The sequence below is a fragment of the Mobula birostris genome, chromosome 6 (genome assembly GCF_030028105.1).
Source record: "Mobula birostris isolate sMobBir1 chromosome 6, sMobBir1.hap1, whole genome shotgun sequence".
Classification (NCBI taxonomy): domain Eukaryota; kingdom Metazoa; phylum Chordata; class Chondrichthyes; order Myliobatiformes; family Myliobatidae; genus Mobula; species Mobula birostris.
In genome coordinates this window covers 26,914,245-26,939,471 of record NC_092375.1, presented here as the reverse complement: position 1 = coordinate 26,939,471, position 25,227 = coordinate 26,914,245, and the positions used below count along the sequence as shown (strand labels likewise).

Sequence of the window (25,227 nt, the reverse complement as noted above, 5' to 3'; positions counted from 1 at the left end):
GGTATCACTATAGAAGTTGCTCAGGGCAATGCCCTTGGCTCAACAATCTTCAGCTGCTTCATCATAACCTTCCTTCTCTTACTAGGTCAGAAGTGGGGATGACTGGACAGAACTTGTGACATTTGCAATTTTGCAATAAATGTCTGCATAAAGCAAGACCCAGACACCATAAAGGCAAGAGGTGAAAAGAGAGCCAAGTAACTGAAAAGATTTAGACAATGATCAAATATCTGATGTGAAAATGTATCCACCTACTCTTGCAATCAAAAGGCATTATCATTGTTGTGTCTGTCATCTTCACCATACTGGGACTTGCCATTTAGCAGAAATTCAACTGAATAATTAGCAAGCTGTATAACACCATATGTCCCTGGGAATACCACTGCATTTCACAGAGCTGGCTCATCACCACCTTCTCAATTGCTATTAAGGATAGGTAACAAATTTGGCCTTCCAGCAATGCCCGTGTACAAAATAAAATCTTTTTGCATGCTAGGGCTCAGATATACTACCACTACGTCGACTCAGGCCTAGGGGGCCGGCGTCGGGCACAATGATGGACTCTCCACTTCTCCCTCTCCCTGATCAGTGTGTTCAGTTCATCTACATTAGCTGCGCCGCTGTCTTCTAGGAGTGTGTTGACCATAGTCTTGGGAGGGCGCCCAGGGTTCATCCTCCCATGGGCTCCCATATGATGACTAGGCTGGCAGGTAGCTCAGGGTGGTGTAGACAGTGCCCTGCTAGTTGCAGTCTTCTCACCTCGATTTTAGTGGTGAGCATCGGTAGGTTATTATAGAGCTCCACGCTCGTAATGTGCTGTTGCCAACTCACGTCAAGAGCCATCCGGAGCATTCGTGTATAGCAACCATCTAGAGTCTTTCGCATAGTCTTGGTGAGTGTCCACATCTCGCATCCGTATGTGAGAATGGACTCGCTGACTGCTATGAAGATCCTATGGACTGTATGACTGCTCAGATACAGGACTGTTTCAATAAACTACCTTGCTTCTCTAGTTTTCTCATCCTTTTTTTAAAAACCTCAAAACTGATCTCTATTCTAATATTCCCATCCAGCCTGATGTTAAGTTTTAACACTCCTGTTCACATCTCACCAGTTTAAAGGGCTACGTAAAATCAAATAGTTTATGTGGTCTTGTTTATAGCTCATGAAACTGTCATTACAAAATGTGCTTCATGATAAATTTATCTCACTGGTTTAAAAATAACAGGCGACAGTGAACTGCATTTGACAAATACATACTGTAACAGGACAAGTGAAAAGCACTGTACTCATATGCTGAAATTGCTGACATCTTGATTTCACTTTCATGAATAACATCAAGAAAATTTTCATTTTGTTCTTTCTGTATTTTAAATTCCGGGCATCTAACTATACATAGCAAGCACTGAAGAATTCATAAGTTTACAATTTAGTTTATTAATGAAGCTTACCAACACTCCAGCAACTACAGATGCAATGGTATTTCTGCTTTCTCCCCAATCAACACATTCAAATTCTGGCCAGCGAAAATTGTCCAGGAACCCTGCCATTTTAAAGAGACGTTGAGACCTTCCACCAAGTATTCAACCAATGGTGTCTTCAGCCGTCAAAATCACTTCAGAATCTAAGTAGAAGAAAAATGCACAATTATTATTTATTTTCCAAAAATCTCTTTCTCCATTCTCTAGGAATTGCCCCATTCCAGCAAATAATGCATACAACATTCCCTCTTTTGGAAGTGCACAATTTATGAATGCTAAAACAAAAGGTCCCTTTTTTTTTTTTAGGGACTGCTTTTGACATTAATAAGTGATGCTTACAGTCAAATCAAAAAACTGCAGAAGCTGGAAAACATGAAATAATAACAGAAAATGCAGAAAACGTTAACAAGATGAAGCTTTATCTGTGTAAAGTGAAACAGAATTAATGTTTGACTTGAAATATTAACTGCTCCCCTTTCCAAAAGCATTTTCAGTATTTTCTACAACTAAATGCATGCTTCAAAGATGTAATGTTGAGGCTTTATTAAGAACTGGTGATGCCTCACTTGGGATATTGTTAGCAGTTTTGGGCACTTTATCTAAGAAAGGAAAACAAGACCATAAGACATAGGAGCAGAATTAGGCCATTTGGCCCATCAGGTCTACTCCAAATGTGGACCAATCAGGTCCCATTGTTGTGGGCACACCATTGCTTAGGGACCTCAAAAAGTGCCGATAATGCCCGAAAAGTGATGGTTAATTTTCGACCGCTGACATCCAACTCAAGCTGCACTCCAGTCTTGCATGTCCTTCCTAAGAGAGTGCCACACAAACTTTAAAGCAACCAGATTCTATGAAGCCTTCCCACCCAGATGAGAGAGGCAATGAATGAAGTTACAAACAGTACACCTCTAGTTTGCAGGCACTATGGGGCAAGGGCAACATCACAGAGGAGATAAACTCCTGCATCCTCAGTCTTGGTGTCAGCCAACTACAGGCCCATGACTGCTGGGTTGGTAGCTTGGTCAGCCGCCAGGCTGGCATAGTCAACCCCGATGTGTACGGCATCGACAGCGGGCCAGAGGTAATCAGCTATAGCATTACTTTTCCCTTTGATGTGCTGAATATCAGTCATGAATTCCGAAATGTAGGCCAGATGGCAGCGTTTGACGCTTTGACCATTGCATGCACGAGGACCTTGTGGTGATTGAATGCTGTGAAATGCCAACCCTCCAGTAGAAAACAAAAATGGCAAACAGCCAGATAGTAGAGACAGAGAAGACTGTGGTCAAACATGCTGTACTTCCTTTTGGTGGTGGTGGGGAGAAGAGTGTCAAGATGTCAGCTGAAGGTGAGTGGCTGCCACATGCCTCCGTTTGTGCTCAGCACCCACAGCGTGGTCCGAGTCATCAGTACGGTCGCATTCGAAAGAGCTCGTTTGGTATTGTCAAATGCACCGATCATGTCCACAGACCACTCAAATGTACAATAAGGGGAACTGCCTTTAAGGGCACCATACCAGGGGATTGTAAGTTCAGCAGCACATGGAATGAAACAGTGGTAGAAATTCACCATATCTAAACACTCTTGCAGTGCTTTGGTAGTGCGAGGCAATGGAAAGTCCCTAACAGTGGTGACTTTGATGGCAGGGATGGCATAGAAGGTGAATGGTAGACAACCCAGACTGCCCACGTTGGCTTAAGCACTTGAAGAGTGTGTGGAAATGTGATAAACGTTCGGTTTTGAATGCGCTGGTGACAAGTCTGTCGTTCGGGTAAACAAAAAGAAAATCTAAGTCTTTTAACAGAGTCCATTAGTCGCTGGAAAGTCTGAACTTCATTTTTTAGCTCAAATGGCATTCACAGAAATTCAAGAAGGCCAAACAGGGTTATAACAGCAGTTTTGGGAATGTCCTCAATGCACACAAGTAGCCCGTCACTAAGTCCACTTTAGCAAAAAATATTTTTCCAGCTAAACATGCCAGGAAATATGTGGGACCAGGAGTGGTGGCCACATTAAGCCGCTGGTAACCGCTACTTGGTTCGCAATCACTATTGGAGTTAAGCACTATGTGTAGGGGTGAACAGCTAGTCAACCTGTATACAATGCTAAGAATTTCCATGTTTAAAGTCTGCCTTCACACTGGGCAGCATTTCTGAGTCCAGTCTACGTGCACAGGCATGGACTGGCGCGCCAGTTATGGGAATGTGGCGCTCGACCCCATGTTTTGTGGCTGCAGTGGAGAACATGGACATGGTGAGGGCAGGGAATTCGCTCAGCAGGCCGGTGAATTCCCATGTGGTGACGCAGGTGACAGAGTCATCGTGGGGAACTTACTGGGGGAGCAGAGTAACAACTCAAAGTCCTTTGCATCCACAGGCGGCAGTTCCCAAGATCTACTAATGGTACCTTGGTGCAAAGGAAATCTGCACTGAGCAGTGGTCTAGCAACTTCAGCCAAGCCAAAAGTCCCACATGCAACACTGTCCACTGAAGCAGAGCATCACAAGTCACGTCCTGCAAGTCAGGATCCTGCTGCCGTTGGCCGTTTCCTGTGAGGGTCCATCGCTCTCTGCCTTATAATCAATGGGCAATGCTGGCAGCACACTCATAAGAGCACCCATGTCACAGGGGAAGCGGTGCCCTGAAAGGATGTCCATAACAAACAGATGACAGCTGGAACCCACTATCAAGGCTGCATGGTGGTCCACACCTCTTGGCTTTTTGCCAAAGAATGCATGGTAAAAACATGGACCCAGCATTGTCTAGTTCAGAGCTGCAGGCACAAGTCTGTTGGAGGTTCTGCTGACAGGGCTTGTTAAGATAGGTAAAGGAGGAACGATGTATCTGTCTGGCTGAGTGTAGACTATTGGCCACTTTAGCAAGCTCCTTATAGCCCTTCACAGGTGTATTGGCAAGGGCTGTGTGAACTTGATCAGGCAGTTGTTGCATGAAGAGTTCTTTAAAAATAAAAGGAGGATGGTGACTGCCCACGAGAGATGGCATGTGGTCCATTAGTTCTGAAGGCTCAGTGTCACCCTGGCCAGGCAAGGAGATCACCTGTTTGGCACACTCAGACCCACAGTCCAGAAGTCTGTATTAGGCGAGTTTTCAGAGTGACACATTTACCACATACAGGAAGATCTTTTAGTAGACTCACCACTCTGGCTGTAGTGGAACTCCTTAGTGATGCTACGACGTGGGAAAATTCAGTTTTGTCCATGGTGATTTCTTGCTGCATGAACCTGTGCAAACCATGAGGTAGCGTGTTGCTCTAAAACAAAGGCAGCTTCAAATTGACTGTGTTGGTCTACGTCATTAAGTAAATCCGGAATCGTCCGAGAACTTTGGAGTCACCAACGTATGATTATGAGAATAAAAGCATGCAAGGATCCTTTTATATTCTTAACAAAAGCCACAGCCCTTTATTTCTATTACGAACAAACTAAAAGACAATTGCCTTATACTGGCAACACACATAAAAGTTGCTGGTGAACGCAGCAGGCCAGGCAGCATCTCTAGGAAGAGGTGCAGACGACGTTTCAGGCCGAGACCCTTCATCAGGACTAACTGAAGGAAGAGTGAGTAAGGGATTTGAAAGTTGGAGGGGGAGGGGGAGATCCAAAATGATAGGAGAAGAATAATGCCCCACCTCCCCCTCGAACCCCATCTGTTACTTATTTTTATACACACATTCTTTCTCTCACTCTCCTTTTTCTCCCTCTGTCCCTCTGAATATACCCCTTGCCCATCCTCTGGGACCCCCCCCCCCCACGTCTTTCTTCCCGGACCTCCTGTCCCATGATCCTCTCTTATCCCTTTTGCCTATCACCTGTCCAGCTCTTGGCTCCATCCCTCCCCCTCCTGTCTTCTCCTATCATTTTGGATCTCCCCCTCCAACTTTCAAATCCCTTACTCACTCTTCCTTCAGTTAGTCCTGACGAAGGGTCTCGGCCTGAAACGTCGACTGCACCTCTTCCTAGAGATGCTGCCTGGCCTGCTGCGTTCACCAGCAACTTTGATGTGTGTTGCTTGAATTTCCAGCATCTGCAGAATTCCTGTTGTTTGCCTTATACTGACATCATTACATCAGATACCATCTCTTAAAGTGAACACAACAACTCAATGATAGTGTATGTGAGCTATGCAGAACAGTTTCTTTTATGAACAATATGTGTCATTGTTCACCCATTACATTATCCTTACATGATTCAGATAGTATTGCCCATGTTGTACAAACAGATCCAAGCAGGGAAATAGTTCAGAAAACAGGTTTGGCAACTGTACAAGGTGGAGCAGACACAAGGTGCCAAATGGCCTACCACCATTTTTATTTCTTATTTTTAATGATATGCTGAAGAATTGGTGCATGGGCAGAGTGTCATATTTGTCCATCTTTGGGATCTCTTCTGTGGAAGGCAGGAGCTGTACAGAACTCAAGAGGAACCAGCGTGCTTGAGGGCAGGTTTGCTAGAGCTGCTAGGGCGGGTATAGATTAGGTTGTCAGGTGGATGGGAACCAGAGTGAAAGGTCAGATGATGGGAGCAGTTGATGTAAGGGTCGATGCACTGTGCAAAGACAGAGCGAAGAAGGATAGGCAGTGAATAGAGCAAAAATGCAATTAGTTGGGTGGTTTGAGATGTGTCTAATTTAATGCAAGAAGAATCAGGAACACAGGCGATAAACTTAAAAGCATGGATCAGTACTTGGATCTACGATGTTGTGGTCATTATGATGCTCTAATGCAAGAACCTGGGAGCACAAATTGGCAACAGATGTGCTTAGGGAAATGTACAATGGAAATGTGGATGTTGTATAGGGAACACTTGAACTGGGTTCTGCATAGGTTTGTCCCATTGAAGTATGGGAAGGATAGCACAGGTGACAAGCAAGGTAGAACATTTAGCCATGAGGAATAAAGAAACTTACTTAAGGTTTAGGGGGTGGGAAAAAGATCAGACAAGGGTCTTGAGGATTAGAAAGTAGTCAGAAAAGAGTTTAAGAGGGATTTAGGACAGCTAGAAAGGGACATGAGAAAACCTTGGCAACAGGATTAGAGAATAGCCAGACGCAATTGAAGAACAGCAGGATGAGTAGAGAAAGTGTAGAACTATTCAGGGAAGAAAAAGGGAAACATACCCAGAGTCAGATAAGGGAGATCCTTAATGAATACTTTACTTCAGTATTAAACAGTAAGAGGGACCTTGATAAACATGAAGTCAGTGTAGAACAGGCTAATGTGCTGGAACATGTAAAGTTTAAGAAAAAGGCTGTGCTGGAACTTTTGAAAAACATTGAGATAGATAAATGCCTGGGGCTGAATGAGATGAACCTTAAATTACTATGGGAAAATGAGGGTAGAAATTGCTGCACTGTTGGTAATGACTGTTGTGACCTCACTGGCCACAGGAATAGTACCAGACAATAGGAGGATGGCAAATTTATTCCTTTGTTCAAGAAAGGAAATAGGGATAATCCTGGGACTTATAGACCAGTGAGTCTCTATCAGCAGCGGACAAAGTCCTGGAGAGGATCTTAGAATCAGGATTTACAAGCATTTGGAGAAGCATAGCTGGATTTGAGTTAGGGACAAATTGTGCCTCATGAGCCTAACTGACATTTTGAGAAAGTGACAAAACAAATTGAGGAAGGTAGAGCAGGGATATAATGCATATGAATCTTAGGAAGATGTATGACAAATTGTAGGCTCATTCAGAAAGTCTGGAGGCATGGGATCCAGGGAAACTTGGCTGTGTGGATTTGGAATTGGCTTGCCCACAGAAGGCAGATGGTGGTGGTAGACGGAGTATATTCTGCCTGGAGTTCCATGATTAATACTGTTCCACAGCATCTGTTCTGGGATGTATGAGGAAGTAGAAGGGTGGGTTACTAAGTTATCAGTTAACATGAAGGTTGGTAGTGTTGTGATGGTGTAGAAGGTTGTTGTGGGTTATGACAGGACATTGACAGGATGCAGAACTGGGTTGAAAAGTGACAGATGGAGTTCAATCTGGAAAAGTGTGAAGTAATACATTTTGGAATGCTGAACGATGGCAGCATACAAAGTTAATGACAAGATTCTTAACTGTATGGAGGAACAGAAGGATCTAGGGGTCCAAGACCATAGATCCCTCAAAGTTGCCATGCAAGTTGATTAGTGGTTAAACAGGTGTTGGCCTTTGTTAGTGAAGGGATTAAGTTCAAGAGCCACAAGATAATGTTGCAGCTCTATAAATCTGCCAAATCATTGGGCATTTTTAAAGTCAGAAGTGGGTTCTAGATTAGTAAGGGCATTAACGGTTATGGGGAGAAGGCATGAGAATGGGGGTTGAGAGGTTCCCGTCACTGCCTGTAAGGACTATGTTCACCCCATGACCACATGGTTTCCTCTAGGTTTTCCCACAGTCCAAAGATGCACTGGTTAGTAGGTTAGTTGGTCTTTGTAAACTGTCCCGTGCTTTGGCTATGGTTAAATTGGTGGATTGTTTGGCAGTGTGTCTGAAAGGGCTGGAAGGGTCTATTCCATGCTGTACCTCAATAAAATAAAAAAAAAAATCAGCCAAGATGGAATGCCAGAACAGTCGATGGGCCGAATGGCCCAACTCTGTTCCTGTGTCTTACGGTCTCTGATTAGATCACCTTGGAGTACTGTGGTCAGTTCTGGTCACCATTGTAGGAATAGTGTGGAAGCTTTAGAGAGAGCAGAGGAGATTTACCAGAATGTTCTCTGGATTAGAAAACAAAGCATATGAGCAAAGGTTGAGAGCGTCATGGCTTTTCTCTCTGGAACAAAGGCAGACAAGTGGACACTTGATAAGAGGAACACACATCAAAGTTGCCGGTGAACGCAGCAGGCCAGGCAGCATCTCTAGGAAGAGGTACGGTCGACGTTTCAGGCCGGCCTGAAACGTCGACTGTACCTCTTCCTAGAGATGCTGCCTGGCCTGCTGCGTTCACCGGCAACTTTGATGAGTGTTGCTTGAATTTCCAGCATCTGCAGAATTCCTGTTACTTGGTAAGAGGTGCAAAGATGGTAAGAGATGTAGATTGAATGGACAGCCAGCACCTCTTTCACAGAGTGACAATGGCTAAAATTAGAGCATATACTTTTAAGGTGATTGGAGGAAAGCATCTCAAAGACTCTTAGGCACAATAATGAAAGAAAAATGGAGGGCTATGAGGGAGGGAAGGGTTAGATTGATCTTGGAGTGGGTTAAAACGTCAGCACATTGTGGACCAATGGACGTGTTCAGTTCAATGTTCTATTTCTGGATACTTGAGATAAAGGAAAGTGCAACATTCTATTCCCAAGAAATCAGCAATATACATATTGTAGTCAGTTGAAGTGTATTAGTGGACCTCAATTATCAAGTATTTTAGTTGTATAGCCACTGCAAACATGACAGATGTTTACAGTAAATACAAAATTCCTAGGAAAGCAAGTACGAGATGTAAATGGTGAATGGTATGGAAAATTTCAGGCACTACCAAAAACATTTTCTCAAAATATATACAGCAGGGTTCCCCAATTAGTTTTCCACAAGGGCCAAATTATGTCAAGCATGCCAAGCCAAGAGCCAAAACGACCAGGTTTTTTTTTCATTGCACCAGTAAGTTGTTTTATGGGCAGATGGTGGTGGCGGCAGCAGCAGCAGAAGTAATAATAATTTAGGCCTGGGATTCTCAAAGCCTCTGTTGTGGGTCACACAAGAAAAAAAAATGCACTCTTGAAACAAAATTAAGTCCAAAACCAACTATTTAATTATGACTCTAGCTATCACAACTGTCAGCTGTCACACTGAGAACACATCTGGGACTTAAAATACACACATCCACTAAACTTGGTAGTCTTCACCACTTCTCTTCCACACAAAGAGTTTTAGTAGTACTGTGGAAACTTTTCCACTGTTTCTGTTCTCTCATTTAATCTATTTGTTCTTTTTTATTAAGCTATGCAGCATTTGAAGTATGAAGTGTAGCTATAAATGAAATTACCAGTATTATTGTTGTTGTAATATTATTATACCACAATAAAATTGACAAAAATAAATTGATTCACTCACCAATCAGTGAGAGAAGTGACAGCGACGGGATGAGGCAATCCTTCTGATGTCGGGCCTGTATTATGTTGTGGCAATCCTGAGGCACTGGCCAAGATGTGCATTGGAGTGTGTTTCTGTCCTGGTTCTTGATAGAGTGCATTGAAGAAAACAATGACTCACATATGTACGTGGAGGGGAACAGTGTGAGTAGGAGCATTGCAATAGCTCTCGTGTTTTTGAATTGAGCTTGGGGAACCACGTTGATCCAAAAGTCACTTACCCCAATGTCCTTGTGTTGTGCTTTGAGCAAATCAGATGTTCCCATTTTCAAGACCTCCATCTGAAGAGTTGCCTCATCTATGGAAGGCACCAGCCTTTTGGCCTCTGCAGTCCACTGGCCGTCAGCCGAAATGGAGAACGGCTGTCTCAGGAAGAGGAGAATGTCACCTGAGGGTTTAGGCGAGCTTTCAAATCGTTCCCTGAAGTTTTCTGCCATGCTCGTCACGAAATCCTTCATCAATGGATCCTCCCACATTTCGTTCTTCTCGTACTGCTCCCGCAGACGTGGAAAGTACAACTTTCTCCCGTGAATATCTCTCTCCAAAAGGTTCAGTTTTGATTGGAAAGCTTTAATCGCGTCGTACATGTCCGCAACAGTGTGGTTGTTGCCTTGTAATTGCAGATTAAGTTGATTTAGATGAGACATGATGTCACACAAAAAAAGAACATGTGCTATCACCTTGCTGTCACTTAAAAACCTCTTAAATCCTCAGGCTTTTTGGCTGTGCAGGCTGGATAAAAATGACACAAGCTCATCGTGCAGGTCGCACATCCTCTCCAACACACGGCCTTTGCTCAGCTAGCAAACATCATTATGCAGCAAAAGATCTTTGTGTTCCGCTGACATTTCCTCCAGCAATGCTCTGAAAAGGTGATGTTGCAGACTAGAAATCTCATGAACGAAATTTACCAGTCTCGTCACAGTATCCATCGCCTCTTTCATTTCCCCACACAGTTTAGCGCACAACACTGATTTGTGAATAATGCAATGAAATGCCAAGAGTGCTGGGTTAACAGCTGCAAACCTGCCTACCAAGCCCTTGTGTTGTCCCACATCGACGGAGCCCCATCGGTGACAATGGACAATTTTGCTCACATCCAAGCCATTCTTCTCAAAGAACTGTGTCAATTCGTTAAAAATTATTTCCCAAGTTGTGCACCCAGGCAGAGGAAGCAAACAAAGTAGCTCTTCCCGAAAGGTCTCCCCATCAAAAAATCTTGCGAACACAGACAGCTCTTCCATATCGGTTCAGTCACAGGACGAGTCCATGGCTAGTGATACGGCTTCTGCTTTCTCCAAATCAGTGAGCAGATTGGAAAAACACTCCTCCGCTAAAACTTCTACTCTTCTTGTTACCATGTTAGTCGACAATGGCACCGTCTTGAATAGCTCCACAACCGTTTTCTGGTTTTCTCATCACGACTTAAAACTTCGCCAACCGTATCAATTGCACACGTTTTAATCAACTCGGCATCGCACGCTCTACAGGGGCATAGGTCAAGTGTATATGACAGGTGTGTTCACGTAAGTGCCAATGAGTCGGCGTAGCCTGCAGTCCGCCTATTAGGGTCGTCTGATATACAGTGTCCCAAAATGTATTGCAAAACATTTTAGTATATACTGTGTTTCAAACCAGAATGCCAAATGAAAAAGGAGTCAACTATTACATGCAAACAACAGGAACTCTGCAGATGCTAGAAATTCAAGCAACACACATAAAAGTTGCTGGTGAACGCAGCAGGCCAGGCAGCATCTCTAGGAAGAGGTGCAGTCGACGTTTCAGGCTGAGACCCTTCGTCACGACTCTTCATTAGTCCTATATATTCTACAGCAGGGGTCCCCAACCTTTTTTGCACCACGGACCGGTTTAATATTGACAATATCCTTGCGGACCGGCTGACTGGGGGGGGGGGGGGGCGCGGAGGGGTGTTCAAGTAGGGTTAAACTCAACTCAACATGTCTTTTAGTTAGGGTTGCCAACTTTCTCACTCCCAAATAAGGGACAAAGTAGCAGTCAAATCCTGATGAAGGATCCCGGCCCGAAACATCGACTCTTCCTATAGATGCTGCCTGGCCTGCTGCGTTCACCAGCATTTTTTGTGTGTGTTGACAGGACACTTGTGTTTACCCCGAGAAAGACTACCATTACCATGAAGCCTTGCGCGGGCATCTGTGTGCGCATGCGCGTACGTGCCGGGTTTTTTTTCCACAAATCGGTTTTGGCTTAATCTTCCCGACTATGCTGTACATACATTATTTCAACTTTATATAGGCTGTGTATTTATCATAACATTCCTGCTTTTACTATATGTTAGAGTTATTTTAGGTTTTATGTGTTATTTGGTATGATTTGGTAGGTTATTTTTTGGGTCTGGGAATGCTCAAAAATTTTTCCCGTATAAATTAATGGTAATTGCTTCTTCACTTTACACCATTTCGGCATGAAAGGTTTCATAGGAATGCTCTACCTTAGCGGGGGAAATACGGGACAAGGGCGGTCCCATATGGGACAAACCAATTTAGCTCAATATACAGGATGTCCTGGCAAATACGGGACAGTTGGCAACCTAATGTTCAAGTTCAACAGTGCATGACAGGGAATGAGGAAAGGTGCAGCTGACTCATATCGTTTCCTCGCGGCCCGGTAGCACATGCTTTGCGGCCTGGTACCGATCCGTGGCCCGGTGGTTAGGGACCACTGTTCTTGAGCTAGCATGCAACTCATTGTACTTTTATAAAATAATCTTTCCAATGGCCTAACAGATAAACAAATGCAAACAGCGTGCATGACCTAATGCTAAAGCTCTAGCATTTCCAATCAAATACAACTGAGCTGGCTATAACAACACACGCAAATTACTAGAGGAACTCAGCAGGCCAGGTAGCATCTATGGAAAAGAGTACAGTTGACGTTTCAGGCCAAGACCCTTCGGCAGGACTGGAGAAAAATAGATGAGTAGATTTAAAAGGTGGGGAAAAGGGAGAGAGAAACACAAGGTGATAGGTGAACCCAGGAGGGGGAGGGGTGAAGTAAAGAGCTAGGAAGTTGATTGGTGAAAGAGATACAGGACTGGAGAAGGGAGAAAACTAATAGAAGACAGAAGAAAAACAAAGGGGGTAGGGAGGAGCACCAGAAGGAGGCAATAGGGAGACAAGGAGATAAGGTGAGAGGGAAGAAGGGATGGGGAATGGTGAGGGGGTGGGGACATTACCAGAAGTTCAAGAAATCAATGTTCATGCAAACAGGTTGGTGGCTGCCCAGAGAGAATACAATGAGTTTTTCTCCAACCTGAGTGTGGCTTCTTCTCGATATATTGGAATGGAAAGTGGAATTAAAATGGGTGGCCACTGGGAGATCCTGTTTCTTCTGGCAGACAGAGAGTAGCTGCTCGACGAAGTGGTCTCCCAACCTATATTTGGTCTCCCTAATATACAGGAAGCCACAATGGATGACCCCAATTGACTCACAGGTGTTTGGAGCCCTGAATGGTAGTACGGGAAGAGGTGTAGGGGCAGGTGCAGCACTTCTTCTGCTTGCAAGGATAAGTGCCAGGAGTGGGGAGGGACAAATGAACAAGGGAGTCCCGTACGGAGTGATGCCTGCAGAAAGTGGGGAGGAGGTGGGAAAGATGTGCTTGGTGGTGGGATCCTGTTGGAGATGGCGGAAGCTCCAGAGAATTATGTTCTGGACGCGGAGGCTAGTGGGGTGGTAGGCGAGGACAAGAGGAACCCTATCCCTGGCAGGGTGGCGGGAGGATGGGGTAAGGGCAGATGTGTGTGAAATGGAAGCGTAGTGATTGAGGGCAGCGTTGATGGTGGAGGAAGAGAAGCTCCCATCTTTGAAAAAGGAGGACATCTCCTCTGTTCTCGAATGAAAAGCCTCATCCTGAGAGCAAATGTGGTGGAGACTGAATAGAGATGGCAATTTTACAAGTAACAGGGTGGGACGAGGTATAGTCAGGGTAGCTGTGAGAGTATGTGGGTTTATAATAGACATCAGTAGACAAGCTGTCTCCAGAGATAGAGGCAGTGAGATCAAGAAAGGGGAGGGAGGTGTTGGAAATGGACCAGGTGAATGAGGACAGGGTGGAAGTTGGGGGCAGTTGAAGAAGTTGATGAGCTCTGCTTGGGTGCAGGAGACTGCACCAATGCAGACGTCGATGTAGTGTAGGAAAAGTGGAGGATGGATGCCAGTGTAGGCTTGCAACATAGACTGTTCTGTGTAGCAGACAAAAAGGCAGGCATAGCTGGGACCCGTGCGAGTGCCCTTGGCTAGACCTTTTGACTGAAGGAAGTGGGAGGAGCCAAATGAGAAATTATTAAGAGTGAGGACATTTTGTTAGACGGAGGAGAGTAATGGTGGAGGGGTACTAGTGCCATCTGGTGTCCAGAAAGAAACAGAGAGCTTTGAGGCCTTCCTGGTGGGGGGGGATGGAGGTGTACTGTATAGGAACTGGGGCCAGGGAATTTGAAATCATTGAAAAGATCCAGAACAGCAGTTGTTATTTAGTAACGTCCTAAATGTTCAGATGGAAGACAAATGTTTTCCTTTCTTTTTAATATAAAATGATTTAAAATACTGAATTAGATATATTTAATCAAATGATTGCTTTCAGAGCAAATCAAATTAAATTTGAAAATCATTTGCCTAGCTCCTACATACTGTAAGTATTCTGCTCTTGATACAGTACTGTGCAACAGTCTTAGGCATATGAAAAAAAATCTGTAAAGCTAAGATGCTTTCAAAAATAATGGAGTTTCTAAATTAAAGATGTACTATAAAGAGCAGTAAAAAAAAAACCTAAATATCAATCTTTAATATGATTTCAATTTGCCTTTAAAACTGCATCAATTCTCTTAAGGAGGCATAATTAATGATCTTTCAAGAATCACTAGATTCTAGAATGATTCCTCAGGACTGGAAAATTGCAAATGTCACTCCACTCTTCAAGAAGGGAAGGAGGCAGAAGAAAGGAAATTATTGGCCAGTTAGTCTGACCTCAGTAGTTGGGAAGATGTTGGAGTCAATTACTAAGGATGAGGTCTCGAGATACTTGGAGGCATATGATAAAATGGGCTGTAGACAGTATGGTTTCCTCAAGGGAAAATCCTGCCTGACAAATCTGCTGGAATTCTTTGAAGAAATAACAAGCAGAATTGACAACGGAGGATTGGTGGAAGTTTTGTATTTGGACTTTCAGAAGGCCTTTGACAAGGTGCCACACACGAGGCTGCTTAACAAGACAAGTGTCCCATGGTAGTACAGGAAAGATACTAGCATGGATAGAGCATTGGCTGATGGGCAGGAGACAAAGAGCAGGAATAAAAGTAACTTTTCTGATTGCGGTGTTCTGCAGGAGTTGGTGTTGGAAGTGCTTCTTTTTACATTGCACATTAATGATTTCAATGACAGCATTGATGGTTTTGTGGACAAGTTTGTGGACAATACAAAGATAGGTGGAGGGACAGGTAGCGTTGAGAAAGCAGGAAAGCTGCAGGAGGAGTTGGACAAATAGGAAAATGGGCAAAGAAGTGGCAAATGGAATACAGTTTTGGGAAGCGTATGGTCAGGCACTTTGGCAGAAGAAATAAAAGCACAGACTATTTTCTAAATGGGGGAAAAAAATTTCGAAACTTTGAGATGCAAAGTTACTTGGGAGTTCTTGTGCAGGATTCCCTAAAAGTTAATTTGCAGGTTAAACTAGTGGTGAAGAACGCAAATGTAATGTTAGCATTAATTTAGAAAGGACTAGAATATAAAAGCAAGGAAATAATGCTGAGCAACACACATCAAAGTTGCTGGTGAACGCAGCAGGCCAAGCAGCATCCGTAGGAAGAGGTGCAGTCGACGTTTCAGGCCGAGACCCTTCGTCAGGACTAACTGAAGGAAGAGTGAGTAAGGGATTTGAAAGTTGGAGGGGGAGGGGGAGATCCAAAATGATAGGAGAAGACAGGAGGGGAAGCGATAGAGCCAAGAGCTGGACAGGTGATAGGCGAAAGGGGATACGAGAGGATCATGGGACAAGAGGTCCGGGAAGAAAGACAAGGGGGCGGGGGGGGGGGACTCAGAGGTTGGGCAAGAGGTATATTCAGAGGGAGAAAAAGGAGAGTGAGAGAAAGAATGTGTGCATAAAAATAAGTAACAGATGGGGTACGAGGGGAAGGTGGGGCCTTAGCGTAAGTTAGAGAAGTCGATGTTCATGCCATCAGGTTGGAGGCTACCCAGACGGAATATAAGGTGTTGTTCCTCCAACCTGAGTGTGGCTTCATCTTTACAGTAGAGGAGGCCGTGGATAGACATGTCAGAATGGGAATGGGATGTGGAATTAAAATGTGTGGGCACTGGGAGATCCTGCTTTCTCTGTCCGCCAGAGAAAGCAGGATCTCCCAGTGGCCACACATTTTAATTCCACATCCCATTCCCATTCTGACATGTCTCTGTCCACCAGAGAAAGCAGGATCTCCCAGTGGCCACACATTTTAATTCCAGATCCCATTCCCATTCTGACATGTCTCTGTCCACCAGAGAAAGCAGGATCTCCCAGTGGCCACACATTTTAATTCCAGATCCCATTCCCATTCTGACATGTCCTCTGTCCGCCAGAGAAAGCAGGATCTCCCAGTGGCCACACATTTTAATTCCACATCCCATTCCCATTCTGACATGTCTATCCACGGCCTCCTCTACTGTAAAGATGAAGCCACACCAGGTTGGAGGAACAACACCTTATATTCTGTCTGGGTAGCCTCCAACCTGATGGCATGAACATCGACTTCTCTAACTTCCGCTAGGCCCCACTTCCCCCTCGTACCCCATCTGTTACTTATTTTTATGCACACATTCTTTCTCTCACTCTCCTTTTTCTCCCTCTGAATATACCTCTTGCCCATCCTCTGGGTCCCCCCCCCTTGTCTTTCTTCCCGGACCTCCTGTCCCATGATCCTCTCGTATCCCCTTTTGCCTATCACCTGTCCAGCTCTTGGCTCTATCCCTCCCCCTCCTGTCTTCTCCTATCATTTTGGATCTCCCCCTCCCCCTCTCAAATCTCTTACTCACTCTTCCTTCAGTTAGTCCTGACGAAGGGTCTCGGCCTAAAACGCCGACTGCACCTCTTCCTACGGATGCTGCTTGGCCTGCTGCGTTCACCAGCAACTTTGATGTGTGTTGCTTGAATTTCCAGCATCTGCAGAATTCCTGTTGTTTGCGAAATAATGCTGAGGCTTTATAATGTACTGGTGAAGCCTCATTTGGAATACAGGTTTCCCCCGCCATCCGAAGGTAGAGCATTCCTATGAAACGGTTCGTAAGCCGGAATGTCGTGAAGTGAAGAAGCAATTACCATTTTTTTATATGGGAAAATTTTGTGAGCATTCGCAGACCCAAAAATAACCTACCAAATCATGCCAAATAACACATAAAACCTAAAATAACAGTAACATGTAGTAAAAGCAGGAATGATATGATAAATACACAGCCTATATGAAGTAGAAATACTTCTCTACAACGATTGCCTGCACAGATCTCCAAAGCGAAAATCTCACGCTAGCGCTCTCGGCAGAAAATCTCATGCAAGTGCTGTTGGTAAAAACACTCTCTCCAGTAACCTTTAAACTATGAAGCTGCCAAATCTACCAGATAACACGTAAAAATACACAGCCTATATAAAGTAGAAATAATGTATGTACAGTGTAGTATCACTTACCAGAATTGGGAAAACAGCGCCGAGCACACTGATGATGGTGTGTTAGACTGAGTCGTCACAGGTTGAGGTGGCGCAGTGGCCCCCACCCTCTGGGCCGCCGACCCGATACATTGCCGTGAAGAACGCAGTGGTAGCCAGGAGGCACACAGCACATCTTTAAGAAAAAAGCCAAAATAAACATGCTAATTAATTAGGTGCTGCAAGGCACATAAATGTCGGCGCAGATCAGAGGCAATTACCGATTGCATCGCCTCTGATCTGGGCCGACAATTACGTGCTAGGCAGCACCTAATTAATTAGCATGTTTATTTTGGCTTTTTTCTTAAAGATGTGCTGTGTGCCTCCCGGCTACCGCTGCATTCTCCGCGAATCGGTACAGTATCTGTCCAGGGCCCGGGGGTTGGGGTGGTGCGACACAGGGGTGTCATCTCATCGTCAATCAGGGCAGGCAGCTCATCTTCTCCTATGACTGCCCACCTCGACGTCAAAGGTCGAGGTTCATCATCTGCTGTGGCTGATGTGGAAGGCTTGCTTGACTGCTGAGCCTCCCGCATTTTTCTATCATACAGTTCTTTGTAAGGACTCAAACCATCCTGCAAATATCGCCTAAACCGACATACTCTTTCAAAATTAAAGTCGTACTTTATCATTGCAGCGAAAATCTCACGCAGTTGCTTCACTTTTGCTACTGCAGTCGGTTTCGATTGTTATCCTTTCCTCTTCCAACTGCATCAGCTCTCCATCTACCAGTTCTTGGTCATGGGATGCCAAAACCTCTTCAACATCATCTTCGTCAGCTTCCACAAGCCAAACTCACTTTGTCCTTGCTTCGTCCACCATGATCGAAATGCTTATGTCTAGTTTTACGCTAAGTGTAACACCCTTACAAGCTCTTTCAGGTTTTTCCGACACCTTAGAACTCATCTTGCTAACGGCTGCTCAATGCAACCTGATTAAGCAATGCCATGCTGAATCCAGGGGAGAGCAGCTGCTCGGGGCGCACGCTGCCTTTTATTGAGTACTGATTTTTTATCGCGCGCTGCCTTTCTTTGTAACAGTGAAAACACCTTCTGAAAGCGAAAACAGGGTACTAATATAGGTCTTTTGTAACAGGGAGGTTTCGTAAAGCGAACGTTCGAAAAGTGGGGGACACCTGCATTGTGAGTAGTTTTGGGCCTCATATTTAAGAAAGGATGTGCTGAAATTGGAGAGGTTTCAGAGGAGGTTCACGAGATTGATTCTGCAAATGAAAGGTTTATCGTACGAGGAGCAACTGATGGCTCTCAGCCTTTACTTGCTAGAATTTAGAAGAATGATGGGGGGGGTATTTCATTGAAACCTATCAAATGCTGATAGGCCTAGATAAGAGTGGATGTGGAGAGGATGTGTCCTATGGTGGAGAGTCTAGGACCAGAGGGCACAGCCTCAGAAAAGAGGAACATTCATTTAGAATGGAGATGAGGAGGAATTTCTTTAAACAGGAGGGTGGTGATTCTGTGGAATTTGCTGCTACAGGTGGCTGTGGAGGCTGAGTCATTGGGTGTATTTAAGGCAGAGGTTAATAAGCTCTTGATTAGTCAGGGCATAAAAGGTTTCGTGAAGAAGGCAGGAGAATGGGTTGAGGGGGAAATGAATCCGCCATGATGAAGTAGCGGAGCAGACTTGAGGGTTTGAATGCCCTAATTCTGCTCCTATGTCTTCCGGTCTTAGGTACACTGTCATGCAGTTTTATAAGAAAATTGGCTGGAAGGTTGTTCTAAGCATCTTGGAGAACTTGCCACAGTTCTTCAGCAGACTTCTGGCTAACTCACTTGCTACTGTCTCTCCAGGTAATCCCAAACCTCAATGTTGAGATCAGGGCTTTGTGCAGACCACACCATCTGAAACCATATTAAAAAATCTAGCGTGTCTAAGAGTTTTGCACCATAGAAATTGAAAAAGTGTGGGAAAAAATTGTTTAAAAAATGTACTGGACAATTTTTTGAAAAATATTGAGAATAATTCATTGGGGGCAGAAGGAAGAGGTAGATCAGAATGCTAACAATTAGGTAATAATTCCAATCACTTATTTTAAAAACACGATTACATCTTTCCTCATGTATCCTGTCATGAACGCCCAATGACCATCTATAATGCAGTCTATTGAACCAGTTCTGGAAGATGTTCAAGTTACTCTTCAGCATAAGGAAAAAATGAATAATCACAACAAGTAGCAACAAAGGGCAGGGTGTGCGCAGAAATCTCTACTTCCTGTTCAGACCTGCGACTTTTAGATTTATATTGATTCTTATTCAACAGCATTTTTTTAAAATCATTTATTCAGATCAGAAAGAGGTAAAACTGTAAACTTTGTACTAATAAGGAGATTCATGTACATAATCAAAGTTTGTACACGGTTCCGGGGAAGCAACAACATATACATTATTGTTAAGCGCAGACCATTTGGCATGTTTTTCCTACCACAGCAGTTCATAAAAATCAATGTATTTGAATAATCCCTTATCTCGATGTCCCTTGAGGCTAAAAGCTATCTCAGCCTCGAATACAACAGAAGGCTGGATATCTGCATTCTGACCCCTGTGTAAAAGAAATTTCTTTGTTCAGCTCACAATGGCCAACACTTTTCCTTCAGCCATAACTACTTTTAACATTCTCAACACAGATTGGGGAATGGGTTTGGGAAAATGAAAAATCAACATCATGTGCAAGACAAATAAAACAATTTTTAAAAATGTGCCTTTAATGTAGATATATTTATGAGCACGTAAATCCTGACTCCAAGCATAGGAAACTGAAGTTTCCTGAACAGAAACTGTGAGTCAACAGTCCTGTAGTCACCTGGCTCCATTATCTATCTGGCAGTAGTGAAAGAAATATCTGCAATTAACCTCTTCCAATGTTTACACCCAATTGCCCTTCAAGAAAACCACTCTTGATTCCCTTCCCATTTCTCAGTTATATGCCACCCCATGGCAACACCAGGGAACAGCTGCATTTTCCAACTGCTTGCTGATGATTTTTAACCACCACCTCTCCACTCTCCCACCATCAAGATATGTCAGACAAACAACTTAACCGCAGCAAATTGGTCTTCAACTAAAAATCCGAAAAAGGAGCAACTGAACCCTTGGGTTTCCTGCACTATTTGATGAGATCGTGGGTGATTGATTGCAAGTTGAATACCACAATTTCATTTAATGCAAGTACCCATATATCCCCTTGCTTACCAAGACACTATCAACCTTTATGTTAAAATACAGAAAGACTCTCTTCCTAAAATAAAGGAATGAAAGTAAAATTCCAAAGACTCACTACCTAAAGAAACAAAATGGACAACTCGTTAGGATCACAAACAAGAGAAAATCTGCAGATGCTGGAAATCCAAGCAACACACACAAAATGCTGGAGGAACTCAGCAGGCCAGGTAGCATCTGGGAAAAAAAGTACAGTTGTTTTGGGCCGAGACCCCTCAGCAGGACAGATCACAGATCACTCGTTCTGATCACAGGATCTTAGTTTCAGTCAATTCCCATCTCTCCCCAAAATCTAGTAGTTGCAGAATATGACGTCTACTTTCCTTATAAGACAATCCTCCCAATATCAAGTATTAGCCTAGAAAAGGGAAAACTACAAGTCTTTTCCCCTAAGCCCGGTCTCTATCTGACAGTGTGAAGCGACTTGGACTATTTACAACCTTGGTATATTTACTCATACAATAAGACTTCAGCCCATATACTTGGTGCCAATGAAAGACCACTTAGTTCCACAGTTGTTACATCACATTTGTAGCTGGTCAGCTCATCTGCTGCTAAAATGCTTGTCTATATTTATTACCTCTACTGTTTACTATTCCAATGCACTCCCAATGCCTCCCTCATTCTACCCTCTGTAAACTTGCTCAAAAGTCTGCCGCAAATGTCAAACTCCATTCACCTATTACCTTCAATACAGATTACTTTGACTCTCAATTTTGAAAATCACTTGCCTATCTTCAAATCCTTTTGGACAGTTATCAAAGTTGCTTATCTCCTCTAGTTGCATTACAGTTACCTCAAGGAGCCAAATGACATCCTCATTCCCCCATTTCCTGTTAGAAGACAGCTCAGACCTAGAGACTCTACAGATGTTGGGGAATGCCAAGCAACACACACAAAATGCTAGAGGAACTCATTGGCTGATCAGAGGTGGAAAGGGTCAGTAACTTTCAATTCTTGAGTGTCAATATTGCAGAGGACCTGTCCTAGACCCATCATATAAATGTAATTGCAAAGAAACCACGACAGCACCTCTACTTCTTTAGGCTTCTGCAGAGATTCGGCATGTCATCAAAATCCTTAAACTTCTCTCGATGTGTAGTGTAAAGTATATTGCCTGGCTGCATCATGGCACCAATGCTTTCGAGTGATAAGTCCTACAAAAGGTAGTGGATTTGGCCCAGTACATCATGGTAAAGCCCTCCCAACCATTGAGTACATCTACATGAAACACCGCTGTAAGACAGCAGTATCCATCAAAGATCCTCACCACCCAAGCCATACTCTTTTCTCACTGCTGGTACAAATGCCTCAGGACTTGCACCACTAGGTTCAAAACAGTTACTACCCCTCAACCATCAAGCTCTTGAACAAAAGAGGAAAACTACACTCATCTATTGACATGTTCTCATAACCAATGATCTCACTTAAGGACTCTATCTTGTTATTTCATGTTCTCTTTTTCTACTGCTATTTATTTATTAACATTTGCAGTTTGTCACCTTCTATGCTCTTGCTCTTTCACTGATCCTGTTTACAGTTACTGTTCTATAGATTTGCTGAGTATTCCCGCAAGAAAAAGAATCTCAGGGTCGTATGTGATGACGTGTATATACTCTGATAATGAAATTTACTTCGAACTTGAACTTTTTTAAAAAAACTTATTCTTCAAAATATGTAGGCATGCAAAAATGAACAAATTTAAAATTAATCTTTTGTTCATTTCTTTCTTCACTGATGATTATAAATAACAGATAAAATATGAATACCTTTTCAGAATTCATTTTCATAATGCTGCCTGACCTGCTGAGTTTCTCCAGCATTGTGTGTGTGAATACCTCTTGCATGGACACTAAGTTCCATACCGTTACGCAGTACATCCAAGGAGTAAATCTAAACTTTTCACTGATTCGTGCCAGTAGATATTTGGATGCTGTAAAAGAGCATTTCACCAATTCACTAATGTGTGATTAAATATGCTTTCAAATACCAATTAAAATCCCAAGGATTTATCAAAGGGGCATCTTGGCTCTTTGACAGATGAAAACAGAAATCTCTGAGCATTCTCAATGAAAATGGAATGCTATCCCTTGACATTTGGCTCTGGGTGTTAAGCCTCTTCTCACTAATCCATTCCAAAAATACACATAAAAATTGAAAACATTTTTTTGGTATCACAGCATCAAAAATTGCTTCCTTATCCATGCTCTGCTTAGAAATCCATATTGCCCAGTGTAGGAATTCTCCAAAAATCCTAAGATAGATTCAACACCTACTGGCTTCTTCTAACCTTCCAGATCAACGCAAGTATTTTCCCCACTATATCCATCTTAGCATTAGACAGATCTATGTCACACCTCATTTGAATGATCAGAGATTCAATTGTTCAACTATTAGTCAGTATTGCAGAACATCAATAACATTTGTATTTTAGCCATAGTTTGGAATACATAATTTTTACCTTCTAATGTAGAAACATAGATGCTACCAATTTAGCCAAATACATGGTTACAGCTTTTGCACATGCCAATTTTTCTCCAACTTCCATGATATAAAAGGGCAGGTGGAAGTATTTTAAAGGACACCATTGTCATGAAATAGAGAAGACTGCACAAAAGGGGCATTAAGAAAAAAGTTGAATGTGTTTTTGGAGCTTTCCCTAAACAGTAAGGCTAATCAACACCTCCATCCACTAACCCACCCCTCCACACCCACAGCCACCACTATTTTATCATTTCCTGTCAGTCTCCTTATGTACAGACATTCCTGTGCCTAGCACACTTTACGGATATACAATCTATGCATATAAGCCATCTTATGCATTTACATTTATTTTGTCATTTTATATTATTGTGTTCCTTATCATATTGGTCTTTTTTCTGTGTTGCATTGGAGCCAGAGTAACAAGTATTTTGTTCTTCTTTACAATTGTGTACTGGGAATTACAGTAAATAATCTTAAATCTGGAATCTTGGAGAGAAACATTTGAGGGATCAGTAGCAAAGCACGGGATTTTCTTACAAACAGGATTGCCCAGCTGTCTGCCCAAAATATTCCTTCTCCTTTATTTTTTAAAAAAACAAAAATAAAGCATTTAATTTTAGCAAGTGGTGGAGCTGAGATTGCAGGCTTACCATAACCCACCTCTTTCCCGAAAAATTGCCAAATCTGATCAATTACAGCTCCTATGAAGTCACAGGAAATTCCAGGTAGATCCCTAGCCCATCTAATCTGAGCAATAATCAACACAGAGTGGAACTCTTTGCAAGTGCAAGGTTTCACAAATCATCTAACAGAGAAAGAGACAAATACATGAACGTTAATAAATGCAAAGAAATTCTTGCGGTCTTTTAATTTGATTCAAATTCTAAAGTACATAACATTGCTTTTTACTAATGGCTTACACTGAAATTTATATATTTCTATTTGAAATTTGTGCTTCTTTTAACTGAACTCAAAATGTTGTAATATTTGGTTTTATATTTAATTACAGAGTGAGCTCTTAACAGGCCACTGAGAAGCAGCAGCAAGCTTCAGAAAATATTGGATGAGTTATTTTTTTCTTAAATAAACTGCAACTAATTCTACATTATTTTTTTCTAATGAAGGAAATACATCTCAAAACTCAATTTTGAAACTTTGGACTGAAGGTTGAAGACAAATCTCAGGGATATACACTACATATATGCTTTGATAATAAACACAATTTTAACCTTTGCCACTACAAAAGGCACTTCTCCATATTAGATTCACATTACTGATGGAGCAACTTTCATATTGTTCAGCCATAGTGAGAAGACATGTCATAAAATTGAGGAACTACAGTACGCAAACACAAGGAATTCTGCAGATGCTGGAAATTCAAGCAACACACATCAAAGTTGCTGGTGAACGCAGCAGGCCAGGCAGCATCTCTAGGAAGAGGTACAGTCGACGTATCAGGCTGAGACCCGAAACCTGGGTCTCGGCCGGAAATGCCGACTGTATTTCTTCCTAGAGATGCTGCCTGGCCTGCTGTGTTCACCAGCAAATTTGATGTGTGTTGAGGAACTACAGTATATTTGTTCTATCCCCTTCCACCCTTTTCAAGATGTCACATTCTAAATTCTGGACCAAACTTGCTTGAAGAACAAAGTTAAGAAACAATCCCACATTAAGGCCAAGATGTTTGAAACTGTCTTCTATATTCTTTGCGTTAGCCACTCTCTTCAGCAGTACTGCTTTCATACCATTTCTTCTGAAGCATCCCTTAGTATTGAGAATGACTTGAACACATTCCACTCATATGAAAGAGCTATAATTTGTTCCATACATGGTACAGAAGACAGCTTTAGTACCACTGGAAGTTCTATATTGGGATAGTTAGGTTGTGCACCTTTGCTTTGCAGATGCTGAATACAAGACTCAAGATTGTTTAATGTCATTTCCAGTACACAGGTGTAAAAGAGAACAAGATAATTACTACTCCAGATCCAATACAGCAACCAAAACATATGAAGAACACAATAAAAAAAACACAATAAATACAAATACACAAGATAGTTTATATGCATAAACTGAGTGTGTCCATAAAATGACACTACATACAGGAGTGTCTGTACACAAGGCCCTTCACCTCATGCTTTATTGAACAGGCCAATGAATTGGAGCTTCACCTCCAAAAGCTGTGTCTGAGAACTGTCCTTAT

At 42.9% G+C, this 25,227-nt stretch overlaps 1 protein-coding gene across 3 annotated transcripts in view; it reads right to left on the bottom strand.

Annotated features, from left to right (window-relative positions):
* LOC140198879 (transmembrane protein 50B) overlaps window positions 1-25,227 on the bottom strand; it is an 81,657-nt gene that overhangs the window by 55,599 nt on the left and 831 nt on the right. For all 3 annotated transcript variants that reach the window (XM_072260063.1, XM_072260062.1, XM_072260064.1), the window contains exon 2: window positions 1,452-1,624. In XM_072260063.1, coding sequence (XP_072116164.1) covers window positions 1,452-1,550 — 99 coding nt within the window. In that variant the 5' untranslated portion in view covers window positions 1,551-1,624. The remainder of the gene's footprint in view (window positions 1-1,451; window positions 1,625-25,227) is intronic.